Here is a 26,114-nt window from a genome sequence, read left to right on the forward strand (position 1 = left end):
CTATGACAAATCAGGACAGGTCATGTCACTGAGCATCCATTACGAACACAGGCTATAAAACAGTGATCACTAAGGTCATTACAGAAAACACCAGACTGATATCTATCAGGATTATTTGTGAGGATAACATCAAGAAGAGTAGCCTTTTCTGTGTGTTTGGCTTCATACCTTGTGGGATTAGTAATCTGAGAAATATTTAGGGAGTCCCATTGCTTTAGGATTTAGTCAGGTGGTTTAAGCATGTCCCAGTTTAGGTCACCTATCAGGACAAATTCAGACTTAGTTTAAGGGGCCAGGAGAGAACTTAGGGCAGGTAGGGTACAGGCCAGTGCTGATGGAGGATGATAGCACCCAGCAACAGTCATCAAAGAGCTATTTGAAAGTTTAATACTTACAACCAGCAAATCAAATTGTTTGGGGACAGACTTGGTGGAGACAACTGAGCACTGAAGGTGATCCTTGGTAAAGTTTGCCACTCCCCCACCTTTTGGAAGATCCGTCTTGCCAAAAAAGGTTATAACCAGTAAGGTTATCAGAATTCAAAACACTCTCCTTAACCACCTCTCAGTAATGACCATCACATCACAACACACCCTACCATACCGCTGTCTCTACATTATGCCCTGAATCTATCCTACCACTCCCATAAATCTGCTCCTTTTATTCTTTGTCCCCAACGCACAAAACGACCAGTTTTGATAGGCTTCAGCCATACCCTCATCCTACTCTGTTCCTTGGGGATGTGGAGGTTAACCCAGGCCCTGCGCTCTCACTTGTTGACTTCTGTAACCCGTAAAAGCCTTGGTTTCATGCATGTTAACATCAGAAGCCTCTTCCCTAAGTTTGTTTTACTCACTGCTTTAGCACACTTCACCAACCCTGATGTCCTTGCTGTGTCTGAACCCTGGCTTAGGAAGGCCACCAAAAATTCTGAGATTTCCATCCCCAACTACAACATTTTCCATCAAGATAGAACTGCCAAAGGCGGAGGAGTTAGCCTGCAAAGTTCTGTCATACTTTCAAGGTCTATGCCCAAACAGTTCGGGCTTCTAATTTTAAAAATGAATCTCTCCAGAAATAAGTCTCTCACTGTTGCCGCCTGTTATACAGTGCCTTGCGAAAGTATTCGGCCCCCTTGAACTTTGCGACCTTTTGCCACATTTCAGGCTTCAAACATAAAGATATAAAACGGTATTTTTTTGTGAAGAATCAACAAGTGGGACACAATCATGAAGTGGAATGACATTTATTGGATATTTCAAACTTTTTTAACAAATCAAAAACTGAAAAATTGGGCGTGCAAAATTATTCAGCCCCTTTACTTTCAGTGCAGCAAACTCTCTCCAGAAGTTCAGTGAGGATCTCTGAATGATCCAATGTTGACCTAAATGACTAATGATGATAAATACAATCCACCTGTGTGTAATCAAGTCTCCGTATAAATGCACCTGCACTGTGATAGTCTCAGAGGTCCGTTAAAAGCGCAGAGAGCATCATGAAGAACAAGGAACACACCAGGCAGGTCTGAGATACTGTTGTGAAGAAGTTCAAAGCCAGATTTGGATACAAAAAGATTTCCCAAGCTTTAAACATCCCAAGGAGCACTGTGCAAGCGATAATATTGAAATGAAAGGAGTATCAGACCACTGCAAATCTACCAAGACCTGGCCGTCCCTCTAAACTTTCAGCTCATGCAAGGAGAAGACTGATCAGAGATGCAGCCAAGAGGCCCATGATCACTCTGGATGAACTGCAGAGATCTACAGCTGAGGTGGGAGACTCTGTCCATAGGACAACAATCAGTCGTATATTGCACAAATCTGGCCTTTATGGACGAGTGGCAAGAAGAAAGCCATTTCTTAAAGATATCCATAAAAAGTGTTGTTTAAAGTTTGCCACAAGCCACCTGGGAGACACACCAAACATGTGGAAGAAGGTGCTCTGGTCAGATGAAACCAAAATTGAACTTTTTGGCAACAATGCAAAACGTTATGTTTGGCGTAAAAGCAACACAGCTGAACACACCATCCCCACTGTCAAACATGGTGGTGGCAGCATCATGGTTGGGCCTGCTTTTCTTCAGCAGGGACAGGGAAGATGGTTAAAATTGATGGGAAGATGGATGGAGCCAAATACAGGACCATTCTGGAAGAAAACCTGATGGAGTCTGCAAAAGACCTGAGACTGGGACGGAGATTTGTCTTCCAACAAGACAATGATCCAAAACATAAAGCAAAATCTACAATGGAATGGTTCAAAAATAAACATATCCAGGTGTTAGAATGGCCAAGTCAAAGTCCAGACCTGAATCCAATCGAGAATCTGTGGAAAGAACTGAAAACTGCTGTTCACAAATGCTCTCCATCCAACCTCACTGAGCTCGAGCTGTTTTGCAAGGAGGAATGGGAAAAAATTTCAGTCTCTCGATGTGCAAAACTGATAGAGACATACCCCAAGCGACTTACAGCTGTAATCGCAGCAAAAGGTGGCGCTACAAAGTATTAACTTAAGGGGGCTGAATAATTTTGCACGCCCAATTTTTCAGTTTTTGATTTGTTAAAAAAGTTTGAAATATCCAATAAATGTCGTTCCACTTCATGATTGTGTCCCACTTGTTGTTGATTCTTCACAAAAAAAATACAGTTTTATATCTTTATGTTTGAAGCCTGAAATGTGGCAAAAGGTCGCAAAGTTCAAGGGGGCCGAATACTTTCGCAAGGCACTGTAGTTATAGACCCCCCCCCCCCCCCCCTCCGCTCCCAGCTGTGCCCTGGACAGCCCCCCATATATCTTCAGAGTTCGTTCTGCTTGGTGACCTAAACTGGGATATGCTTAACACCCCGGCAGTCCTACAATCTAAGCTAGATGCCCTCAATCTCACAAGGAACATACCAGGTACAACCCTAAATCCATAAACATGGGCACCCTCATAGATATTATCCTGACTGGCTTGGTTTTGCTCTGACATGCACGGTCAACTGTGGGACCTTATATAGACAGGTGTGTGCCTTTCCAAATCATGTCCGATCAATTTAATTTACCACAGGTGGACTCCAATCAAGTTGTAGAAACATCTCAAGGATGATCAATGGAAACAGGATGCACCTGAGCTCAATTTGAGTCTCATTGCATAGGGTCTGAATACTTACAGTACCAGTCAGAAGTTTGGACACCAGCTCATTTTAAAGGTTTTTCTTTATTTTTACTCTTTTATACATTGTAGAATAATAGTGAAGACATCAAAACTATGAAATAACACACATGGAATCATGTAGTAACCAAAATAGTGTTAAACAAATCAAAATCTATTTTATATTTGAGATTCTTCAAAGTTGCCACCCTTTGCCTTGATGACAGCTTTGCACACTCTTGGCATTCTCTCAACCAGCATCATGAGGTATTCACCTGGAATGCATTTCAATTAAAAGGTGTGCCTTGTTAAAAGTGAATTTGTGGAATTTCTTTCTTTAAAACTTCTCTGGGATATGTGGGATGCTAGCAACAGCCAGTGAAATTGCAGGGCGCCAAATTCAAAACAACATAAATCTCATAATTAAAATTCCTCAAACATACAAGTATTATACACCATTTTAAAGATAAACTTCTCGTTAATCCAGCCACGGTGTCTGATTTCAAAAAGGCTATACAGCAAAAGCACACCTTGTGATTATGTTAGGTCAGCACCAAGTCACAGAAAAACATACAGCCATTTTCCAAAGAAGGAGAGGTGTCACAAAACTCAGAAATAGCGTTATAAATATTCACTTACCTTTAATCTTCATCGGAATGCACTCCCAGGAATCCCAGTTCCACAATAAATGTTTGTTTTGTTCGATAAAGTCCATCATTTATCATCCATCATTCATTTGTTCACGCGTTTAGCCCAGTAATCCAAATGCTCAATGCGTGATCACTTAGTTCAGACAAAGTCAAAAAAGTTATATTACAGTTTGTAGAAACATAAATCTTAACATAAATCTTCAATAATGTTTCAACCGGACAATTCCTTTGTCTTTAGAAATGAAAAGGAACGCAGCTAGCTCTCACGGTCGCGTGCCTTACTGTGCTCATGGCATTCTGCCAGACCTCTGACTCAAACAGCTCTTATTCTCTCCCCCTTCACAGTAGAAGTCTGAAACAAGGTTCTAAAGACTGCTGACATCTAGTTGAAGCCTTAGGAAGTGCAATATGATCCCATAGACACTGTATATTGGATAGGCAATGACTTGAAAAACTACAAACCTCAGATTTCCCACTTCCTGGTTGGATTTTTTCTCAGGTTTCTGCCTGCCATATGAGTTCTGTTATTCTCACAGACATAATTCAAACCGTTTTAGAAACTTCAGAGTGTTTTCTATCCAAATCTACTAATTATATGCATATTGTAGCTTTTGGGCCTGAGTAGCAGGCAGTTTACTCTGGGCACCTCATTCATCCAAGCTACTCAATACTGCCCCCCAGTCCCAAAGAAGTTAATGCGTTTGAGCCAATCAGTTATGTTGTGTCAAGGTAGGGGTGGCATACAGAATTTGTTAAAAGACCAACTCCATATTATGCCAAGAACAGCTTAAATAAGCAAAGAGAAATGACAGTTCATCATTACTTTTAAGACATGAAGGTCAGTAAATCATGAATTTCAAGAACTTTGAAAGTTTCTTCAAGTGCAGTCGCAAAAAAAACTAAAATAGTGAAAATAAAGAAAAACCCTTGAATTAGTAGGTGTGTTCAAACTTTTGACTGTTTTTTATTTTTAATCAATTAGCAAAAATTTATACAAACCTATTTTCGCTTTGTCATTGTGGGGTATTGTGTGTAGAATGTTTAGAATTTGGCTGTAAAGTAACATTTGGAAAAAGTCAAGGGTTCTGAATACTTTCCGAATGCACTGTTTGTATGTATACTGAACAAAAATGTAAACGCAGCATTCATTCAAAGATTTTACTGAGTTATAGTTCATATAAGGAAATAAGTCCATTTGAAATGAATGAATTAGTCCCTAATTTATGGATTTTACATGACTGGGAATACAGATACATCTGTTGGTCAGATACCTTTAAAAAAAATTAAGGTTGGGGCATGATTCAGAAAACCAGTGTGACCACCATTTGCCTCATGTAGCGTGACACATCTCATAGAGTTGATCAGGCTGTTGATTGTTTCCTGTGGAACACAATGTCGTACACGTTGATCCAGAGCACCCCAAACATGCCTAATGGGTGATATGTCTGGTGAGTATGCAGACCATGGAAGAACTGGGACATTTTCAGCTTCCAGGAATTGTGTACAGATCCTTGCGACATGGGGCCGTGCATTATCATGCTGAAACATGAGGTGATGGCGGCGGATGAATGGCACAACAATGGGCCTCAGGATCTCATCACGGTATCTCTGTACATTCATTTTGGTAGAAAAATTAACATTAGATTCTCTGGCAAGAGCTCTGGTGGACATTCCTGCAGTCAGCATGCCAATTGCACGCTCCCTCAATTTGAGACATCTGTGGCATTGTGTCGTGTGACACAAATGCTCATTTTAGAGTGGCCTTTTATTGTCCCCAGCACAAGGTGCACCTGTGTAATGGTCATGCTGTTTAATCAGCTTCTTGATATGCCACACCTGTCAGGTGGATGGATTATCTTGGCAAAGGAGAAATGCTCATGAACAGGGATGTAACCACATTTGTGCCAAAAATTTGAGAGAAATAAGCTTTTTGTGCATATGGAACATTTCTGGGATCTTTTATTTCAGCTCATGAAACATGGGACCAACATGTTGCATTAATATTTTTGTTCAGTGTATGTCCTCATGCATATGTCCTCATGCATATGTCCTCATGCATATGTCCTCATGCATATGTCCTCATGCATATGTCCTCATGCATATGTCCTCATGCATATGTCCTCATGCATATGTCCTCGTAATTCAAATGTCCTCAAAATTCACAACAGATTTGAGGAACCCTGATCCAATTGGCTCCGGCACCACCCTACCAGGTGACCTTACAGCGGGGGAGACGGGTAAGGAGACCCAGCCACAGCCTCCCCTGTCCAACAGTGCATTGCACCGTGCCCACCTCCACCATGTCCACCCCCAGCGGCAGCCCTGAGAGAGAGTGCTCCACAGGGGGACACAACCAGCTGGAGTGTCCCCCTTCCTCTCCCCCTGGCATGGACCATTCCATGGGCAGCCCCCTCCTCAGCCCGGACTCATCTTGCCAAGATGCCATGCTCTCGGCCCCCGCCGCCTCCCCCGCCGACTCTGAGAGCCTGAGCCCTGACGAGCTAGAGCTGCTGGCCAAGCTTGAGGAGCAGAACAGGTGAGAAAGAGATGGGAACCGGGGTTCACATGTGTTGCACAGTAGCTACAGGTAACTGCCAAAATAAAGGAAACACCAACATAAAGTGTCTTAATAGGACGCTGGGCACCACAAGTCAGAACAGCTTCAATGCACCTTCACATACAGTGCCTTGCGAAAGTATTCGGCCCCCTTGAACTTTGCGACCTTTTGCCACATTTCAGGCTTCAAACATAAAGATATAAAACTGTATTTTTTTGTGAAGAATCAACAACAAGTGGGACACAATCATGAAGTGGAACGACATTTATTGGATATTTCAAACTTTTTTAACAAATCAAAAACTAGAGAGATCTACAGCTGAGGTGGGAGACTCTGTCCATAGGACAACAATCAGTCGTATATTGCACAAATCTGGCCTTTATGGAAGAGTGGCAAGAAGAAAGCCATTTCTTAAAGATATCCATAAAAAGTGTTGTTTAAAGTTTGCCACAAGCCACCTGGGAGACACACCAAACATGTGGAAGAAGGTGCTCTGGTCAGATGAAACCAAAATTGAACTTTTTGGCAACAATGCAAAACGTTATGTTTGGCGTAAAAGCAACACAGCTGAACACACCATCCCCACTGTCAAACATGGTGGTGGCAGCATCATGGTTTGGGCCTGCTTTTCTTCAGCAGGGACAGGGAAGATGGTTAAAATTGATGGGAAGATGGATGGAGCCAAATACAGGACCATTCTGGAAGAAAACCTGATGGAGTCTGCAAAAGACCTGAGACTGGGACGGAGATTTGTCTTCCAACAAGACAATGATCCAAAACATAAAGCAAAATCTACAATGGAATGGTTCAAAAATAAACATATCCAGGTGTTAGAATGGCCAAGTCAAAGTCCAGACCTGAATCCAATCGAGAATCTGTGGAAAGAACTGAAAACTGCTGTTCACAAATGCTCTCCATCTCACTGAGCTTGAGCTGTTTTGCAAGGAGGAATGGGAAAAAATGTCAGTCTCTCGATGTGCAAAACTGATAGAGACATACCCCAAGCGACTTACAGCTGTCATCTCAGCAAAAGGTGGCGCTACAAAGTATTAACTTAAGGGGGCTGAATAATTTTGCACGCCCAATTTTTCAGTGTTTGATTTGTTAAAAAAGTTTGAAATATCCGTTCCACTTCATGATTGTGTCCCACTTGTTGTTGATTCTTCACAAAAAAATACAGTTTTATATCTTTATGTTTGAAGCCTGAAATGTGGCAAAAGGTCGCAAAGTTCAAGGGGGCCGAATACTTTCGCAAGGCACTGTAGATTCTACAAGTGTCTGGAACTCTGTTGGAGGGATGTGACACCATTCTTCTGCATGAAATTCCATAATTTGTTTCGGTGGTGGTGGTGGTGGAAAAGGCTGTCTCAGGCACTGCTCCAGAATCTCCCATAAGTGTTCAATTGGGTTGAGATCTGGTGACTGAGATACACACACACACACACACCCCTCTTTCAAAGTCACTGATATCTCTTCTCGCCATGGTAGCCAAACTAATGGGCAACTGGGCATTTTATACATAGACGCTAAGCATGATGGGTTTTTAATTGCTTAATTAACTCAGGAACCACTCCTGTGTAGAAGCACCTGCTTTCAATATACTTTGTATGCCTCGTTCACTCAAGTGTAATTTATTTTGGCAGTTACCTGTATGTTTCCATTAACTTGTCCAGTGGTTTTGTGTAGATATTTAGAAAGACAATAGATGTGACAATTGCCTGCCACTTTGCGTTTTCATTTAACTGTCTCGTGTCAATTTAAAAACAGCTGGACGTAATGACATCCCATGAAAAATAACAAAACTTTTTAGCAAAAAACGTGTCAAATAAAAATTAAGTGGTTGACATTTTTCCATGATCCATTTAGGCAAATTGCACATTTAATAAACTGGTGGCAGCCTGTATGCCCTCTGACCTATCTGTTTCATGTCTGAGGTAGCTCCCAAAGCCAGCATGGATAGAATGCAAGAATTGACTAATATTCTAAGAATTCTCATGTGCCACCTTATCGCCGTGGTGTAACTTGCACTCCTTTAGATCTGAAAGAATTGGATCTTGAACTTGCATCCAGCCAACCAGAAAAGAAAGGCTAAGCAATTCAGGCATTATTGAATGTCACTGCAAAGGGAAAAAAATATATATATTTGACCAATAGTTGGATTTAGAATTAAATGTGGATTCGGTGTGCAGCTCGGCTCGTAGGCTTATCTTAAAAATTATTTGGCAATACTCTATTACATAAACACAGTCTCCATCATCATTTCTTGCAATAAAGAAAGTTCAACAAAAGAAAAATCCACCCTTATTGAACGGATAAAAATGTTGTCAATCTGTTGCACGTTTCTCATATCTGCCGTTTCCGTTACACATGTCTTTTTGCAACATTGCTTTTGTAACCTTGTTCAATGGAAACCTACTGTTAGGTTGTGACTGGTCTCGCATGGCTGCGTTCAAGATCCCTGCGCTGTTGTGAGAATGGCATTTGCTGATATTTTGCCAGGTAAATGATGAGCCACTCATAAACAGACGGGTACAGTCCAGCGATCCAACTGTGTTACAGCACATGGCTATGAGGTTTCCAGGTCAGTATGGGGTAGCAGAGGTTAGCCTCTCCCCGCTGTGGGTAGCTCCAAAGCAGATGCACTGAGCAGATGTGTCATTGGGCTGGAGGAGCTTCTGGACAAGGTCTAGCGGGCCGGCTAGGCTAGCTGAGAGACGCTTTGATGCCAGAGCTGGAACATGCACTGTTGCACCTTCCTCTTCTGCCTCTGTGAGCTGGACCTTTGCTTTTACTGGCACGGTATTATAACCAATGTGCAGGCACACACTCAGGTTGCGTCCCAAATGGCATCCTATTCCCTATGTAGTGCACTACTTTTGATCAGGGTCCAGGCGAGCTCGGGTCAAAAGCAGTGCACTATATAGGGAAAAAGCTGCCATTTTGGACACACCCTCATTGTCTCTACTATCAGAGTAGCTGCTTTGGCACTGATAAGTATCTCAACAATAGGCCCAGTGCCCAGTCACTATCAAAGAGGTGCTCAAGGCTCAGTAACTTGACCTAGTGGTACTAAAGTTACTGCTGGTTCTTTGTGCTCTCCAGTGTTTTACATGACATTCTCCCACACATGATTTTCTACTACATGGAGTAACAATTAAAAACGTTTCAAGTAACAGTCTAATTTAATGCAAAAGAGCATATAACATTAAGCCTGAAAAGCTTAACATTATGGATTGACAATAAAAAGATCAAAGCAAGTAATGGAAACAAGACTAGAGCAACGAAAGCATAAGTGGGTCTAGATTCACTCATGTGACCCATGTCTGACCTTTGACCCCTAACCCCTTGACACCCCCCCCACCTCAGACTTCTGGAGGCGGACTCCAAGTCGATGCGCTCGATGAGCGGCTCGCGGCGGAACAGCGGCTCGTCCCTTGTGTCAAGCTCCTCTGCCTCGTCCAACCTGTCCCACCTGGAGGAGGACACCTGGATCCTGTGGGGACGCATCGTCAACGAGTGGGACGAATGGAGACGCAAGAAGGACAAGCTGCTCAAGGTGAGGGGGGGTGGATGAGTGATTGAGAGACTGACAGAGCAAAGGGAATAGAGGGGAGAAGATGGGGAGGAGAGGGGGAAAAGGGGACAGAGCTAGGGAAAAGACAGAGCTAGGGAAAAGGATGGAAAAGGGAGAGGGGAACAGCAGGAGAGATTAGAGAGGAGAAAATGGGAGCGAGGACAAGTGAGGACAGAGCACAGATGGAGGGATAAGATAATTGAAGATTAGAGACGTATGAGATGACATAGATATTCAGTATAGGCTGGGAGGTGGAGTTCTACAGCAAACTGAGAATTTGATTCGTAACTAAATCTTTCTTTTCCCCTCCAGGAGCTGATCCGCAAGGGCATCCCACACCACTTCCGGGCCATCGTGTGGCAGCTGCTTGGTAACGCTACAGACATGCCAGTGAAGAACCAGTATTCTGAGCTGCTCAAGATGTCCTCGCCCTGCGAAAAGCTCATCCGCCGGGACATCGCCCGCACCTACCCCGAGCATGAGTTCTTCAAGGGCCAGGACAGCCTGGGTCAGGAGGTACTCTTCAACGTCATGAAGGTGAGGACATTTTCACCTTGAGCATGACTTTTTTTTTTTTTTTTTTTTGTGTGAACGTTGTCTCTTAGGTTTACTTGGACAAACAGAATAGATTTGGTATGATTAGTCCTTTTTGGTACTATCACTATACTAGTGAGATGTGCAGTTGGATGAACAGTTAGAAGCAGTTACATCTGCATTGCTTGCTGTTTGGGGTTTTTGGCTGGGTTTCTGTATAGCATTTTGTGACATCTGCTGATGTTAAAACGACTTTATAAATACATTTGATTGATTGAGTTAAATGTGTATGTGAACTGTAGAGGCCGGTTTCCCAGACACTGATGAAGCCTAGTCCTGGACTAAAAAGCATTGCAAATGGAGAATCTCTAAACTTAATCTGTGTCCGGGAAGTCTCCCCAATGAGTATAGGTTTGTTCATATTGATTGATGTCTGTGTGTGCAGGCGTATTCTCTGGTGGACCGGGAGGTGGGCTACTGCCAGGGCAGTGCCTTCATCGTGGGCCTGCTGCTCATGCAGGTAACGTCTCTTCAGCAGCCCTCTAGTCTCGACATTCTCCTCTCTTGCTATCGCGCTACGTTGTGCTAAATTTTTTATTTTTTTTATTTTACCTTTATTTAACCAGGTAGGCAAGTTGAGAACAAGTTCTCATTTACAATTGCGACCTGGCCAAGATAAAGCAAAGCAGTTCGACAGATACAACAACACAGAGTTACACATGGAGTAAAACAAACATACAGTCAATAATAAAGTATAAACAAGTCTATATACAATGTGAGCAAATGAGGTGAGAAGGGAGGTAAAGGCAAAAAAAGGCCTTGGTGGCAAGGTAAATACAATATAGCAAGTAAAACACTGGAATGGTAGTTTTGCAATGGAAGAATGTGCAAAGTAGAAATAAAAATAATGGGGTGCAAAGGAGAAAAATAAATACATAAATTAAATACAGTTGGGAAAGAGGTAGTTGATAGGGCTAAATTATATGTGGGCTATGTACAGGTGCAGTAATCTGTGAGCTGCTCTGACAGTTGGTGCTTAAAGCTAGTGAGGGAGATAAGTGTTTCCAGTTTCAGAGATTTTTGTAGTTCGTTCCAGTCATTGGCAGCAGAGAACTGGAAAGAGAGACGGCCAAAGAAAGAATTGGTTTTGGGGGTGACTAGAGAGATATACCTGCTGGAGCGTGTGCTACAGGTGGGAGATGCTATGGTGACCAGCGAGCTGAGATAAGGGGGGACTTTACCTAGCAGGGTCTTGTAGATGACATGGAGCCAGTGGGTTTGGCGACGAGTATGAAGCGAGGGCCAGCCAACGAGAGCGTACAGGTCGCAATGGTGGGTAGTATATGGGGCTTTGGTGACAAAACGGATTGCACTGTGATAGACTGCATCCAGTTTGTTGAGTAGGGTATTGGAGGCTATTTTGTAAATTACATCGCCAAAGTCGAGGATTGGTAGGATGGTCAGTTTTACAAGGGTATGTTTGGCAGCATGAGTGAAGGATGCTTTGTTGCGAAATAGGAAGCCAATTCTAGATTTAACTTTGGATTGGAGATGTTTGATATGGGTCTGGAAGGAGAGTTTACAGTCTAACCAGACACCTAAGTATTTGTAGTTGTCCACGTATTCTAAGTCAGAGCCGTCCAGAGTAGTGATGTTGGACAGGCGGGTAGGTGCAGGTAGTGATCGGTTGAAGAGCATGCATTTAGTTTTACTTGTATTTAAGAGCAGTTGGAGGCCACGGAAGGAGAGTTGTATGGCATTGAAGCTTGCCTGGAGGGTTGTTAACACAGTGTCCAAAGAAGGGCCGGAAGTATACAGAATGGTGTCGTCTGCGTAGAGGTGGATCAGAGACTCACCAGCAGCAAGAGCGACCTCATTGATGTATACAGAGAAGAGAGTCGGTCCAAGAATTGAACCCTGTGGCACCCCCATAGAGACTGCCAGAGGTCCGGACAACAGACCCTCAGATTTGACACACTGAACTCTATCAGAGAAGTAGTTGGTGAACCAGGCGAGGCAATCATTTGAGAAACCAAGGCTGTTGAGTCTGCCGATGAGGATGTGGTGATTGACAGAGTCGAAAGCCTTGGCCAGATCAATGAATACGGCTGCACAGTAATGTTTCTTATCGATGGCGGTTAAGATATCGTTTAGGACCTTGAGCGTGGCTGAGGTGCACCCATGACCAGCTCTGAAACCAGATTGCATAGCAGAGAAGGTATGGTGAGATTCAAAATGGTCGGTAATCTGTTTGTTGACTTGGCTTTCGAAGACCTTAGAAAGGCATGGTAGGATAGATATAGGTCTGTAGCAGTTTGGGTCAAGAGTGTCCCCCCCTTTGAAGAGGGGGATGACCGCAGCTGCTTTCCAATCTTTGGGAATCTCAGACGACACGAAAGAGAGGTTGAACAGGCTAGTAATAGGGGTGGCAACAATTTCGGCAGATAATTTTAGAAAGAAAGGGATTGTCAGATTGTCTAGCCCGGCTGATTTGTAGGGGTCCAGATTTTGCAGCTCTTTCAGAACATCAGCTGAATGGATTTGGGAGAAGGAGAAATGGGGAAGGCTTGGGCGAGTTGCTGTTGGGGGTGCAGTGCTGTTGACAGGGGTAGGAGTAGCCAGGTGGAAAGCATGGCCAGCAGTAGAAAAATGCTTATTGAAATTTTCAATTATGGTGGATTTATCAGTGGTGACAGTGTTTCCTATCTTCAGTGCAGTGGGCAGCTGGGAGGAGGTGTTCTTATTCTCCATGGACTTTACAGTGTCCCAGAACTTTTTTGAGTTAGTGTTGCAAGAAGCAAATTTCTGCTTGAAAAAGCTAGCCTTGGCTTTTCTAACTGCCTGTGTATAATGGTTTCTAGCTTCCCTGAACAGCTGCATATCACGGGGGCTGTTCGATGCTAATGCAGAACGCCATAGGACGTTTTTGTGTTGATTAAGGGCAGTCAGGTCTGGGGAGAACCAAGGGCTATATCTGTTCCTGGTTCTAAATTTCTTGAATGGGGCATGTTTATTTAAGATGGTTAGGAAGGCATTTTTAAAAAATATCCAGGCATCCTCTACTGACGGGATGAGGTCAATTACGGAATTATCCTGATTCTACCCGTTTTTCATTGCTTATACAGTATGAATAAATGACCTCTGAGCTCCTGATTAGTGTGAATGCACACACAGTCACACAGCCTGACCCGGTCTCTCCTGTGGCCCTCTAGATGCCAGAGGAGGAGGCGTTCTGCGTGTTTGTGCGTCTGATGCAGGAGTACCGTCTGAGGGAGCTTTTCAAACCAACCATGGCTGAACTAGGCCTCTGTATCTACCAGTTTGAATACCTGCTGCAGGTAAATCAACTTTATTCATCTCCATATGTCACGCTGGCCAATGTAGAAGGTTGACTGTGTCCCAAATGGCAAATTATACCCTATAAAGTGCACTACTTTTGACAAGGGCCAATAGGTCAAAGTAGTGCCCTATGTAGGGAATATAGTGCCATTTAGGATGCATATATTGTCAAATTAACTAAAACCTTAAGGGCCTTGCAAGTGGCTGGGATTGAAATGGGGAAAAAATACCTAAAAAATGTCTGGTTTTACTTAAGTATGCATATGGTGCACTGTAGTTGGGGAATAAGCACAGATATTGCAATTATAGAGTTGTCCACTATGGGGCAGCAAATAGATTCATACAGCACAGATTTATTCTAGGTAAGTCCTTACATTTTATATAGTACGACTTTTAAACCATTACAGTGTTGCAGCTCAACTAAAACCCCTATTATTATAAACTGGGTGGTTTGAGACCTGAATGCTGATTGGCTGACAGCCATGTTATATCAGACCGTATACCACGTCTATGACAAAACATTTATTTTTACTGCTCTAGTTACATTGGTTACCCGTTTATAACAGCAATAAGGCACCTTGGGGGTTTGTGATATATGGCCAATATACCACGGCTAAGAACTGTGTCCAGGCACTCGTGCATAAGAACAGCCCTTAGCCGTGGTATATTGGCCATATACCACACCCCCTCGTGCCTTATTGCTTAATTAACTCCTCTCGTCTCTTCCCTTCTCATCTACCCTCTTTCTCTTCCTCTTTTCCCTCTCTCACCTTATCCCAACAGGAGCAGCTCCCGGAGCTGAACGTCCACTTCCGTTCTCAGAGTTTCCACACGTCCATGTACGCCTCCTCCTGGTTCCTCACTCTCTTCCTCACCTTCCTCCCCATGCCCGTCGCCACACGCATCTTTGATATCTTCATGTACGAGGTAAGAGACTCACCACTGGTGTCTTATGCGAGTGTGAGAATGTGTTTGGGTGAACATACTTTGAGAGAAAAAAATCAACATAGTGGATCCAATAGACATGGTTTGATTTAAATGTAACCTTTATTCACGGGTTGTTCTCATGAAGATAAAATATCTTCCACAAGAGAGTCTTGTGATCTAGCACTATGGTTGTGTTGAATTGAACTTTGATTCCCTGTCTTCAGGGTCTGGAGATTATATTTCGTGTGGGCATGGCCATTCTGCAGTACAACCAGACTGACCTCATCCAGTTGGACATGGAGGGCATGTCTCAGGTAACAATCACTAGGCCCCTTCAAAATTAGTGGATGATATATGGAATAGGGTGCCATTTGGGATTTATCCAATATTTTTTATTTTACCTTTATTTAACTAGGCAAGTCAGGGCCAGAACATGTTTTTTTACCTTGTCATCTTGGGGATTCAATCTTGCAACCTTTCGGTTACTAGTCCAACACTCTAACCACTATCCTACCTGCCGTCCAAATAAAAGGCACTACAGCAGGGTTCCCCAATAAGCTGTTTCACCATTAAGTAATTCAGCTTTAAGGGACCAAATTTCTCTTGTGGGTGATTTTATTTTATTATGTTTTCTGAGATTTTATTTAAACAAAAAAAATCTTTCTTGGACATTAAAAGACTGTAAAATTACCAGAAAATGAGCTCAAAGTGATTTTAATTTAGGAAATCTGTTCCCTAGTATTCCCACGGATACATGGAGACATATGTGATCGTATCACAATGTAAACAAGGTTTGAAATTCAAATTGTTTTGTGAAATACTATATCTGTTCTTGCGGTCAATTTGCAGTGTACAAATGATTTATAACTATGTTCCAGCCCCCCACCCATCGGCTCAAGGAAAAATCAGCCCACGGCTAAATGTAATTGGGGACCCCTGCACTATAGTATAAATCATGAATTATCACTGTAGATAGACACAAGACTTGCTGGAGGCAAGAAAAACAAAAGAGTGAAATGAACCATTGTTTAAACATATGGGCATTTGTGACGTGTCTTTACTTCAATTATCATGTGATACCTACAGGACATATTATTCCCTTTCATAGTGTATTAACAGACATATTATTCCCTTTCATAGTGTATTAACAGGACATTATATTTTTCATAGTGTATTAACAGGACATATTATTCCCTTTCAGAGTGTATTAACAGACATATTATTCCCTTTCAGAGTGTATTAACAGACATATTATTCCCTTTCAGAGTGTATTAACAGACATATTATTCCCTTTTAGAGTGTATTAACAGACATATTATTCCCTTTCAGAGTGTATTAACAGACATATTATTCCCTTTTAGAGTGTATTAACAGACATATTATTCCCTTTCATAGCGTATTAACAGACATTTTATTCCCTTTTAGAGTGTATTAACAGACATATTATTCCCTTTCAGAGTGTATTAACAGACATATTATTCCCTTTTAGAGTGTATTAACAGACATATTATTCCCTTTTAGAGTGTATTAACAGACATATTATTCCCTTTCATAGCGTATTAACAGACATTTTATTCCCTTTCAGAGTGTATTAACAGGACATATTATTCTCTTTCAGAGTGTATTAACAGACATATTATTCCCTTTCATAGTGTATTAACAGACATATTATTTTTCATAGTGTATTAACAGGACATATTATTCCCTTTCAGAGTGTATTAACAGACATATTATTCCCTTTCATAGTGTATTAACAGACATATTATTATCTTTCAGAGTGTATTAACAGACATATTATTCTCTTTCAGAGTGTATTGACAGGACATATTATTCCCTTTCAGGGTGTATTAACAGACATATTATTCCCTTTCAGAGTGTATTAACAGACATATTATTCCCTTTCAGAGTGTATTAACAGACATATTATTCTCTTTCAGAGTGTATTAACAGACATATTATTTATTCCCTTTCAGAGTGTATTAACAGACATATTATTCCCTTTCATAGTGTATTAACAGACATATTATTTTTCATAGTGTATTAACAGGACATATTATTCCCTTTCAGAGTGTATTAACAGGACATATTATTCCCTTTCAGAGTGTATTAACAGACATGTTATTTTTCATAGTGTATTAACAGGACATATTATTCCCTTTCAGAGTGTATTAACAGACATATTATTTTTCAGAGTGTATTAACAGACATATTATTCCCTTTCATAGTGTATTAACAGGACATATTATTCCCTTTCAGAGTGTATTAACAGACATATTATTCCCTTTCAGAGTGTATTAACAGACATATTATTCTCTTTCAGAGTGTATTAACAGACATATTATTTATTCCCTTTCAGAGTGTATTAACAGACATATTATTCCCTTTCATAGTGTATTAACAGACATATTATTTTTCATAGTGTATTAACAGGACATATTATTCCCTTTCAGAGTGTATTAACAGACATATTATTTTTCAGAGTGTATTAACAGACATATTATTCCCTTTCATAGTGTATTAACAGGACATATTATTCCCTTTCAGAGTGTATTAACAGACATATTATTCCCTTTCAGAGTGTATTAACAGACATATTATTTTTCATAGTGTATTAACAGGACATATTATTCTATTTCAGAGTGTATTAACAGACATATTATTCCCTTTCAGAGTGTATTAACAGACATATTATTCCCTTTCAGAGTGTATTAACAGACATATTATTCCCTTTCAGAGTGTATTAACAGGACATATTATTCTCTTTCAGAGTGTATTAACAGACATATTATTTATTCCCTTTCAGAGTGTATTAACATACATATTATTCCCTTTCATAGTGTATTAACAGACATATTATTTTTCATAGTGTATTAACAGGACATATTATTCCCTTTCAGAGTGTATTAACAGGACATATTATTCCCTTTCAGAGTGTATTAACAGACATATTATTCTCTTTCAGAGTGTATTAACAGACATATTATTTATTCCCTTTCAGAGTGTATTAACAGACATATTATTCCCTTTCATAGTGTATTAACAGACATATTATTTTTCATAGTGTATTAACAGGACATATTATTCCCTTTCAGAGTGTATTAACAGACATATTATTCCCTTTCATAGTGTATTAACAGGACATATTATTCCCTTTCAGAGTGTATTAACAGACATATTATTCCCTTTCAGAGTGTATTAACAGACATATTATTCCCTTTCAGAGTGTATTAACAGGACATATTATTCCCTTTCAGAGTGTATTAACAGACATGTTATTTTTCATAGTGTATTAACAGACATATTATTCCCTTTCAGAGTGTATTAACAGACATATTATTCCCTTTCAGAGTGTATTAACAGGACATATTATTCTCTTTCAGAGTGTATTAACAGACATATTATTCCCTTTCAGAGTGTATTAACAGACATATTATTCCCTTTCATAGTGTATTAACAGACATATTATTTTTCATAGTGTATTAACAGGACATATTATTCTATTTCAGAGTGTATTAACAGACATATTATTCCCTTTCAGAGTGTATTAACAGACATATTATTCCCTTTCAGAGTGTATTAACAGACATATTATTCCCTTTCAGAGTGTATTAACAGGACATATTATTCTCTTTCAGAGTGTATTAACAGACATATTATTTATTCCCTTTCAGAGTGTATTAACATACATATTATTCCCTTTCATAGTGTATTAACAGACATATTATTTTTCATAGTGTATTAACAGGACATATTATTCCCTTTCAGAGTGTATTAACAGGACATATTATTCCCTTTCAGAGTGTATTAACAGACATATTATTCCCTTTCAGAGTGTATTAACAGACATATTATTCCCTTTCAGAGTGTATTAACAGGACATATTATTCCCTTTCAGAGTGTATTAACAGACATGTTATTTTTCATAGTGTATTAACAGACATGTTATTTTTCATAGTGTATTAACAGACATGTTATTTTTCATAGTGTATTAACAGACATGTTATTTTTCAGAGTGTATTAACAGACATGTTATTTTTCATAGTGTATTAACAGACATATTACTTTTCATGGTGTATTAACAGGAGACATATTCTCGTTCAGAGAGTATTAACAGGAGACATATTCTCGTTCATAGTGTATTAACAGGAGACATATTCTCGTTCATAGTGTATTAACAGGAGACATATTCTCGTTCATAGTGTATTAACAGGAGACATATTCTCGTTCATAGTGTATTAACAGGAGACATATTCTCGTTCATAGTGTATTAACAGGAGACATATTCTCGTTCATAGTGTATTAACAGGAGACATATTCTCGTTCATAGTGTATTAACAGGAGACATATTCTCGTTCAGAGTGTATGAACAGGACATATTATTCCCTTTCATAGTGTATGAACAGAACATATTATTATTTTTCCTAGTGTATTAACAGACATATTGTTTTTCATAGTGTATTAACAGGACATATTATTTTTCATAGTGTATTAACAGGACATATTATTTTTCATAGTGTATTAACAGGACATATTATTCCCTTTCAGAGTGTATTAACATACATATTATTCCTTTTCATAGTGTATTAACAGGAGACATATTATCGTTCATAGTGTATTAACAGGAGACATATTCTCGTTCAGAGTGTATTAACAGGAGACACATTCTCATTCAGAGTGTATTAACAGGAGACATATTATCGTTCAGAGTGTATTAACAGGAGAAATATTCTCGTTCAGAGTGTATTAACAGGAGACACAATCTCGTTCAGAGTGTATTAACAGGAGACACATTCTCGTTCAGAGTGTATTAACAGGAGACACATTCTCGTTCAGAGTGTATTAACAGGAGACACATTCTCATTCAGAGTGTATTAACAGGAGACATATTCTCGTTCAGAGTGTATTAACAGGAGACATATTCTCGTTCAGAGTGTATTAACAGGAGACATTCTCGTTCAGAGTGTATTAACAGGAGACATATTCTCATTCAGAGTGTATTAACAGGACATATTCTCGTTCAGAGTGTATTAACAGGAGACATATTCTCGTTCAGAGTGTATTAACAGGAGACATATTCTCATTCAGAGTGTATTAACAGGACATATTCTCGTTCAGAGTGTATTAACAGGAGACATATTCTCGTTCAGAGTGTATTAACAGGAGACATATTCTCATTCAGAGTGTATTAACAGGAGACATATTCTCGTTCAGAGTGTATTAACAGGACATATTCTCATTCAGAGTGTATTAACAGGACATATTCTCGTTCAGAATGTATTAACAGGAGACATATTCTCATTCAGAGTGTATTTACAGGACATATTCTCATTCAGAGTGTATTAACAGGAGACATATATTCTCATTCAGAGTGTATTAACAGGACATATTCTCGTTCAGAGTGTATTAACAGGAGACATATTCTCGTTCAGAGTGTATTAACAGGAGACATATTCTCATTCAGAGTGTATTAATAGGAGACATATTCTCGTTCAGAGTGTATTAACAGGACATATTCTCATTCAGAGTGTATTAACAGGACATATTCTCGTTCAGAATGTATTAACAGGAGACATATTCTCATTCAGAGTGTATTTACAGGACATATTCTCATTCAGAGTGTATTAACAGGAGACATATATTCTCATTCAGAGTGTATTAACAGGACATATTCTCGTTCAGAGTGTATTAACAGGACATATTCTCGCTCAGAGTGTATTCTATGAAGCTCTAACCATGTCTCTTCCTTCTCTCGCAGCACTTCCAGAAGTTGATCCCTCACCAGTTTGACAGCTGCCCAGACAAGCTGATCCTGAGGGCCTACCAGGTCAAATACAACCCCAAGAGGATGAAGAAGTAGGCTCTGCTTCTAATCACTGTTCATTAGAATAACAATACTGGCTCTAGGTTGTAGACTACAGTTCATATGGCCCAATGGGCCCTGATTTGTGGTGGTGTTACTATACAAAGCATGCTTTCAGTTTAAGATGATTCGTTTCAGTTTGATTTGCACACAGTCAAATGCATAAATGGAAAATGGAAACGCATTGTATGAATCTAACTCTGCTAAAATGCTTTTATTTGCCAGGTTGGAGAAAGAGTACACCACAATCAAGAACAAAGAGATGGAGGAGCAGATAGAGATCAAGGTGTGTGTGTGTGTGTGTGTGTGTGTGTGTGTGTGTGTGTGTGCTCACGTGTCTTAACTTCTTTGAGCTAATCTATTAATAGACCAACAGATTTATAAGCTTTGTATAATGACTAATACATGTTCCTAACGGTCTCTCTACCCGTTTGAAATACACATCCACAGAGGTTACGCACAGAGAACAGGCTTCTGAAGCAGAGGATTGAGACATTGGAGAAGGTAAGAGATGGAAACTTGGCTTCGAGTCAGACACTCACTTTCGTGCTATTGCGAATAAGGTTTATGATGGACAATAAAACACAGCCAGGAACATGAAGCTAAAATATGCCAACCAAGACTTATATCCTGTCACATTTACAGAATAAGTGAGGTGACTTAAGTTGTGAATGCACCTAAAGACAGAGATCATGTCTGTTGATTTTGTGTGCGTGAATGGATGATTGAAATGGATGGGCCTTATTCTAGACCGGAGCCACTGAGTCTCTCCTCCTTTTCCAAGCACTCTGGTTTTTCTTCCCCTCTTGCTTCTCTCCTGTTGTTCTCTGAGTAATGCTTGTTGTCTTTCTGTCCTCTTTTTATTCCTTCTCTCACACAAACCCACTGCCGCTCTTTCACTCTGTACTGTGATTTATTTATTTCTGTCTCACCCTCTTGTTTATTTTCTGTTGTCACGTTTCCGTTACACGCTCGCCCTGTTCTTATCCTTCACTCCTCTTTGTCTTTATGTCTCCCTATTCTCTCCTTATCCTCCTTTTATTGTCTTATCTTCTTCCTCTCCTTCACTGGTGTTGTAGGAAAGTGCTGCTCTAGCAGACAGGCTGATACAGGTACGGTACTGGAAAACCATCTCTCCTCCTCTCTTAACACCTTCCTTCCTCCTGCACTTCCTCTCTCTGTCTGCAATGACAGTGACCGATCAGTGCCTGACTTCTGCATGAGAGAATGTTTTGTTTGTCTGTCTGTCCGTCAGACCATGCTCCCCCTGTGACCGCATGTGTGTCCATGGCAGGTGCTCTAACACTGCATGTGGCTCGTCGAAACACAGGCAGTGTTTTATGCCCTTTGTCATTTATTAGGACAGAAATGTCTTTACAGGGTAATTGCAACCTAATCGGAATGGATACAGAAGTGCCATTTCATATTCTACACTGTCAAACTCCTAATATCTAACCTCCAATAGTGAAAGTGTTAAAGCTAAGCACCAATTCCCTCTAAATTCAAACCAACGATGTCCATACCCCCACCCCCCCAGACATATTCCCTATAACTGACACGGCCCCCTCTGGTCTCTGACCCTGTGTCTTCACTATTCCAGGGTCAGGTGACGCGGGCGCAGGAGGCGGAGGAGAACTACGTGATCAAGCGGGAGCTGGCGGTGGTGAGGCAGCAGTTCAGTGTGACCAGTCAGAACCTGGAGAAAGCCCAGGACACCATCGGAGAACTGCAGCGGGAGAAGGTAAGGAATGATCTGGAGTCAGTGTGGGTGGGATATTGGGATGGGGCAGGGACTGAACTAAAGTCAGGCTTTGATGAACAGTGCACCCGTCTTAGGCTTTCACTCAGAGATTATGAGCAAAATGATCAAATACAAGTCTATTGCAATGGATAACAAGCTCTAAAAGTTACAAATTGGCAAAACATGTTTTTGATGTGCCAGTGACTGTTATGGAAAAATACCAGCACTAGGCTTTATAGTCTGTGGTTGCCCTTGTGGATTTTTTTTTCTTGTTCTTGTTTGGGGAACTGACTCATTCGGACAGTCTTCTGCTCGTAAAATATTGAAATGATTTTTAGCAAATTGTACTTGTCATTTAATTACATTCTACATCAATGACATTGACAAATTATTCGGTGAGAAAAAAATAAATAAAGGCTGGTGTTGGTGAGAACTGTGAAGTGTCAAAGTGAATTTCCCCAAGTCAGTTTGTGTTGAGTTGTGACCTCAATCTAGCCAGAGTGGCACAGTTAGTGGATGTTGGATGATAGACAGTATCGGTCTGCATCATAATCAGTGATGTAAAGTACTACTTAAGTAGTATTTTGGGGTATCTGTACTTTACTATTTATATTTTTGACAACTTTTACTTCACTATGTTAGTAATGAAAAATTCTGTACTTTTTACCCCATACCTTTTCCCTGACACCCAAAAGTACTCTTTACATTTTGAATGCTTAGCAGGACAGAAAATAGTCAAATTCGCACACTTATCAAGAGAACATCCCTGGCCATCCCTACTGCCTCTGATCTGGCAGACTCACTAAACACAAACTCTTCATTTTTAAATTATGTCTGAGTGTTGGAGTGTGACCCTGGCTATCTGTAAATAAATAAGAATAAAACAAGAAAATGGTGCTGTCTGGTTTGCTTAATATAAGGAATTAAATAATTCGTTTTTGCTACTTAAGTATATTTAAAACCAAATCCTTTTAGACTTCTACTAGTAGTATTTTACTGGGGGACACTTACTTTTACTCAAGTATTAGAATTTAGTACATTTTCCACCACTGGTCATAATTAATGGTCAAAATATATATTATTCGTGTATATACAATTTAAAGAAAATACAGTGGGGCAAAAAAGTATTTAGTCAGCCACCAATTGTGCAAGTTATCCCACTTAAAAAGATGAGAGAGGCCTGTAATTTTCATCATAGGTACCCTTCAACTATGACAGACAAAATGAGAAAGAAAATCACATTGTATGATTTTTAATGAATTTATTTGCTGATTATGGTGGAAAATAAGTATTTGGTCACCTACAAACAAGCAAGATTTCTGGCTCTCACAGACCTGTAACTTCTTCTTTAAGAGGCTCCTCTGTCCTCCACTCGTTACCTGTATTAATGGCACCTGCTTGAACTTGTTATCAGTATAAAAGACACCTGTCCACAACCTCAAACAGTCACACTCCGAACTCTACTATGGCCAAGACCAAAGAGCTGACAAAGGATACCAGAAACAAAATTGTAGACCTGCACCAGGCTGGGAAGACTGAATCTGTAATAGGTAAGCAGCTTGGTTTGAAGAAATCAACTGTGGGAGCAATTATTAGGAAATGGAAGACATACAAGACCACTGATAATCTCCCTCGATCTGGGGCTCCACGCAAGATCTCACCCCGTGGGTTCAAAATGATCACAAGAACGGTGAGCAAAAATACCAGAACCACACGGGGGGACCTAGTGAATGACCTGCAGAGAGCTGGGACCAAAGTAACAAAGCCTACCATCAGTAACACACTACGCCGCCAGGGACTCAAATCCTGCAGTGCCAGACGTGTCCCCCTGCTTAAGCCAGTACATTTCCAGGCCCGTCTGAAGTTTGCTAGAGAGCATTTGGATGATCCAGAAGAAGATTGGGAGAATGTCATATGGTCAGATGAAACCAAAATATTACTTTTTGGTTAAAACTCAACTCGTTGTGTTTGGAGGACAAAGAATGCTGAGTTGCATCCAAAGAACACCATACCTACTGTGAAGCATGGGGGTGGAAACATTATGCTTTGGGGCTGTTTTTCTGCAAAGGGACCAGGACGACTGATCCGTGTAAAGGAAAGAATGAATGGGGCCATGTATCGTGAGATTTTGAGTGAAAACCTCCTTCCATCAGCAAGGGCATTGAAGATGAAACGTGTCTGGGTCTTTCAGCATGACAATGATCCCAAACACACCGCCAGGGCAACGAAGGAGTGGCTTCGTAAGGAGCATTTCAAGGTCCTGGAATGGCCTAGCCAGTCTCCAGATCTCAACCCCATAGAAAATCTTTGGAGGGAGTTGAAAGTCCGTGTTGCCCAGCAACAGCCCCAAAACATCACTGCTCTAGAGGAGATCTGCATGGAGGAATGGGCCAAAATACCAGCAACAGTGTGTGAAAACCTTGTGAAGACTTACAGAAAACGTTTGACCTCTGTCATTGCCAACAAAGGGTATATAACAAAGTATTGAGAGAAACATTTGTTATTGACCAAATACTTATTTTCCACCATAATTTGCAAATAAATTCATAAAAAATCCTACAATGGGATTTTCTGGATTTGTTTTCTCATTTTGTCTGTCATAGTTGAAGTGTACCTATGATGAAAAGTACAGGCCTCTCTCATCTTTTTAAGTGGGAGAACTTGCACAATTGGTGGCTGACTAAATACTTTTTTCCCCCACTGTATGTCTTAGAGTCAACTGTTGCAGTGTATACATGTTATTCTGCCCCTTTGCTCTTTATACCATGTAACATAATAACAACATGTGTTTTCCAAACAGTTCAGCATAATGCGCGTATGGATGTTTGATTCGTACGTTTAGGACCAAGTTGATTATCGTCTTATCGTAAGTGTTTGGGTAGCGCTTTGATGATAGTGGAAAGGCTGTCAAACACTTTCTTAGTTTCTCGTCATGGGTTATATCTGAAAAAGTCACTTAAATTACAGAAACTGAATCACTACCAAAGTAACTGTTCTATGCTCACTTACAGTAATTCTGTGTGTTTTTAGGACGGTGTTGCTTGTCAATGTGTTGACTCTTTTTAATGTAGAATTATTGCATTCAGTTGCCAGCAGAGCAACACCGTACATTATAAATCCAAATCAATTTTATTTGTCACATGCGCCGAATACTTACAAGCCCTTTACCCAATAATGTAGTTTTAAGAAAATAGAGTTGAGAAAAGATTTACTAAATAAACCTCAGTAAAAAAAGGAACATTAAAATAACAATAACGCTGCTATATACAGGGGATACTGGTACCAAGTCAATGTGTGGGAGAACAGGTTAGTCGAGGCAATTATGGTCATTTGTACATGCAGGTAGGGGTGAAATGACTATGCATTGATAATAAACAGTGAGTAGCAGCAGTGTAAAAAACAAAGGGGGTGGGGGAGCCAATGCAAATAGTCTGGGTGGCCATTTGATTAATTGTTCAGCAGTCATATGTCTTGGGGGTAGAAGCTGATAAGGAGCCTTTTGGACCTAGACTTGGCATTCTGGTACCGCTTGCCGAGCAGTAGCAGAGGGAACAGTGACTGGAGTCTTTGCCAATTTTTTGGGGCCTTCTTATCCTGTAGTTCACAATCAATTCCTTTGTCTTGCTCACGTTGAGGGAGAGGTTGTTGTCCTGGCACCACACTACCAGGTCTCTGACTGTCTCATCGTTGTCGGTGATCAGGCCTACCACCGTTGTGTCGTCAACAAACTTAATGATGGTGTTGGAGTCGTGTGAGGCCACACAGTCATGGGTGAAAAGGGAGTGTACAGGAGGGGACTAAG

General features: G+C 40.5%; 1 protein-coding gene across 2 annotated transcripts in view; it reads left to right on the forward strand.

The window, feature by feature from the left end:
- The window catches only part of LOC110485845 (EVI5-like protein), a 46,356-nt gene that overhangs the window by 8,755 nt on the left and 11,487 nt on the right, over positions 1–26,114 (forward strand). The window contains exons 2-13 of one of the 2 annotated variants that reach the window (XM_021557035.3): positions 5,949–6,316; positions 9,704–9,893; positions 10,224–10,448; positions 10,891–10,965; positions 13,658–13,783; positions 14,568–14,711; positions 14,936–15,025; positions 20,467–20,564; positions 20,797–20,857; positions 21,022–21,075; positions 21,651–21,683; positions 22,172–22,312. In XM_021557035.3, coding sequence (XP_021412710.2) covers positions 6,081–6,316; positions 9,704–9,893; positions 10,224–10,448; positions 10,891–10,965; positions 13,658–13,783; positions 14,568–14,711; positions 14,936–15,025; positions 20,467–20,564; positions 20,797–20,857; positions 21,022–21,075; positions 21,651–21,683; positions 22,172–22,312 — 1,473 coding nt within the window. In that variant the 5' untranslated portion in view covers positions 5,949–6,080. The remainder of the gene's footprint in view (positions 1–5,948; positions 6,317–9,703; positions 9,894–10,223; positions 10,449–10,890; positions 10,966–13,657; positions 13,784–14,567; positions 14,712–14,935; positions 15,026–20,466; positions 20,565–20,796; positions 20,858–21,021; positions 21,076–21,650; positions 21,684–22,171; positions 22,313–26,114) is intronic. The other variant, XM_021557036.3, reaches the window with a different exon arrangement.

Source organism: Oncorhynchus mykiss, chromosome 13 (genome assembly GCF_057628025.1).
Source record: "Oncorhynchus mykiss isolate SJ-2025 chromosome 13, ASM5762802v1, whole genome shotgun sequence".
In the NCBI taxonomy this organism is placed as follows: Eukaryota; Metazoa; Chordata; class Actinopteri; order Salmoniformes; family Salmonidae; genus Oncorhynchus; species Oncorhynchus mykiss.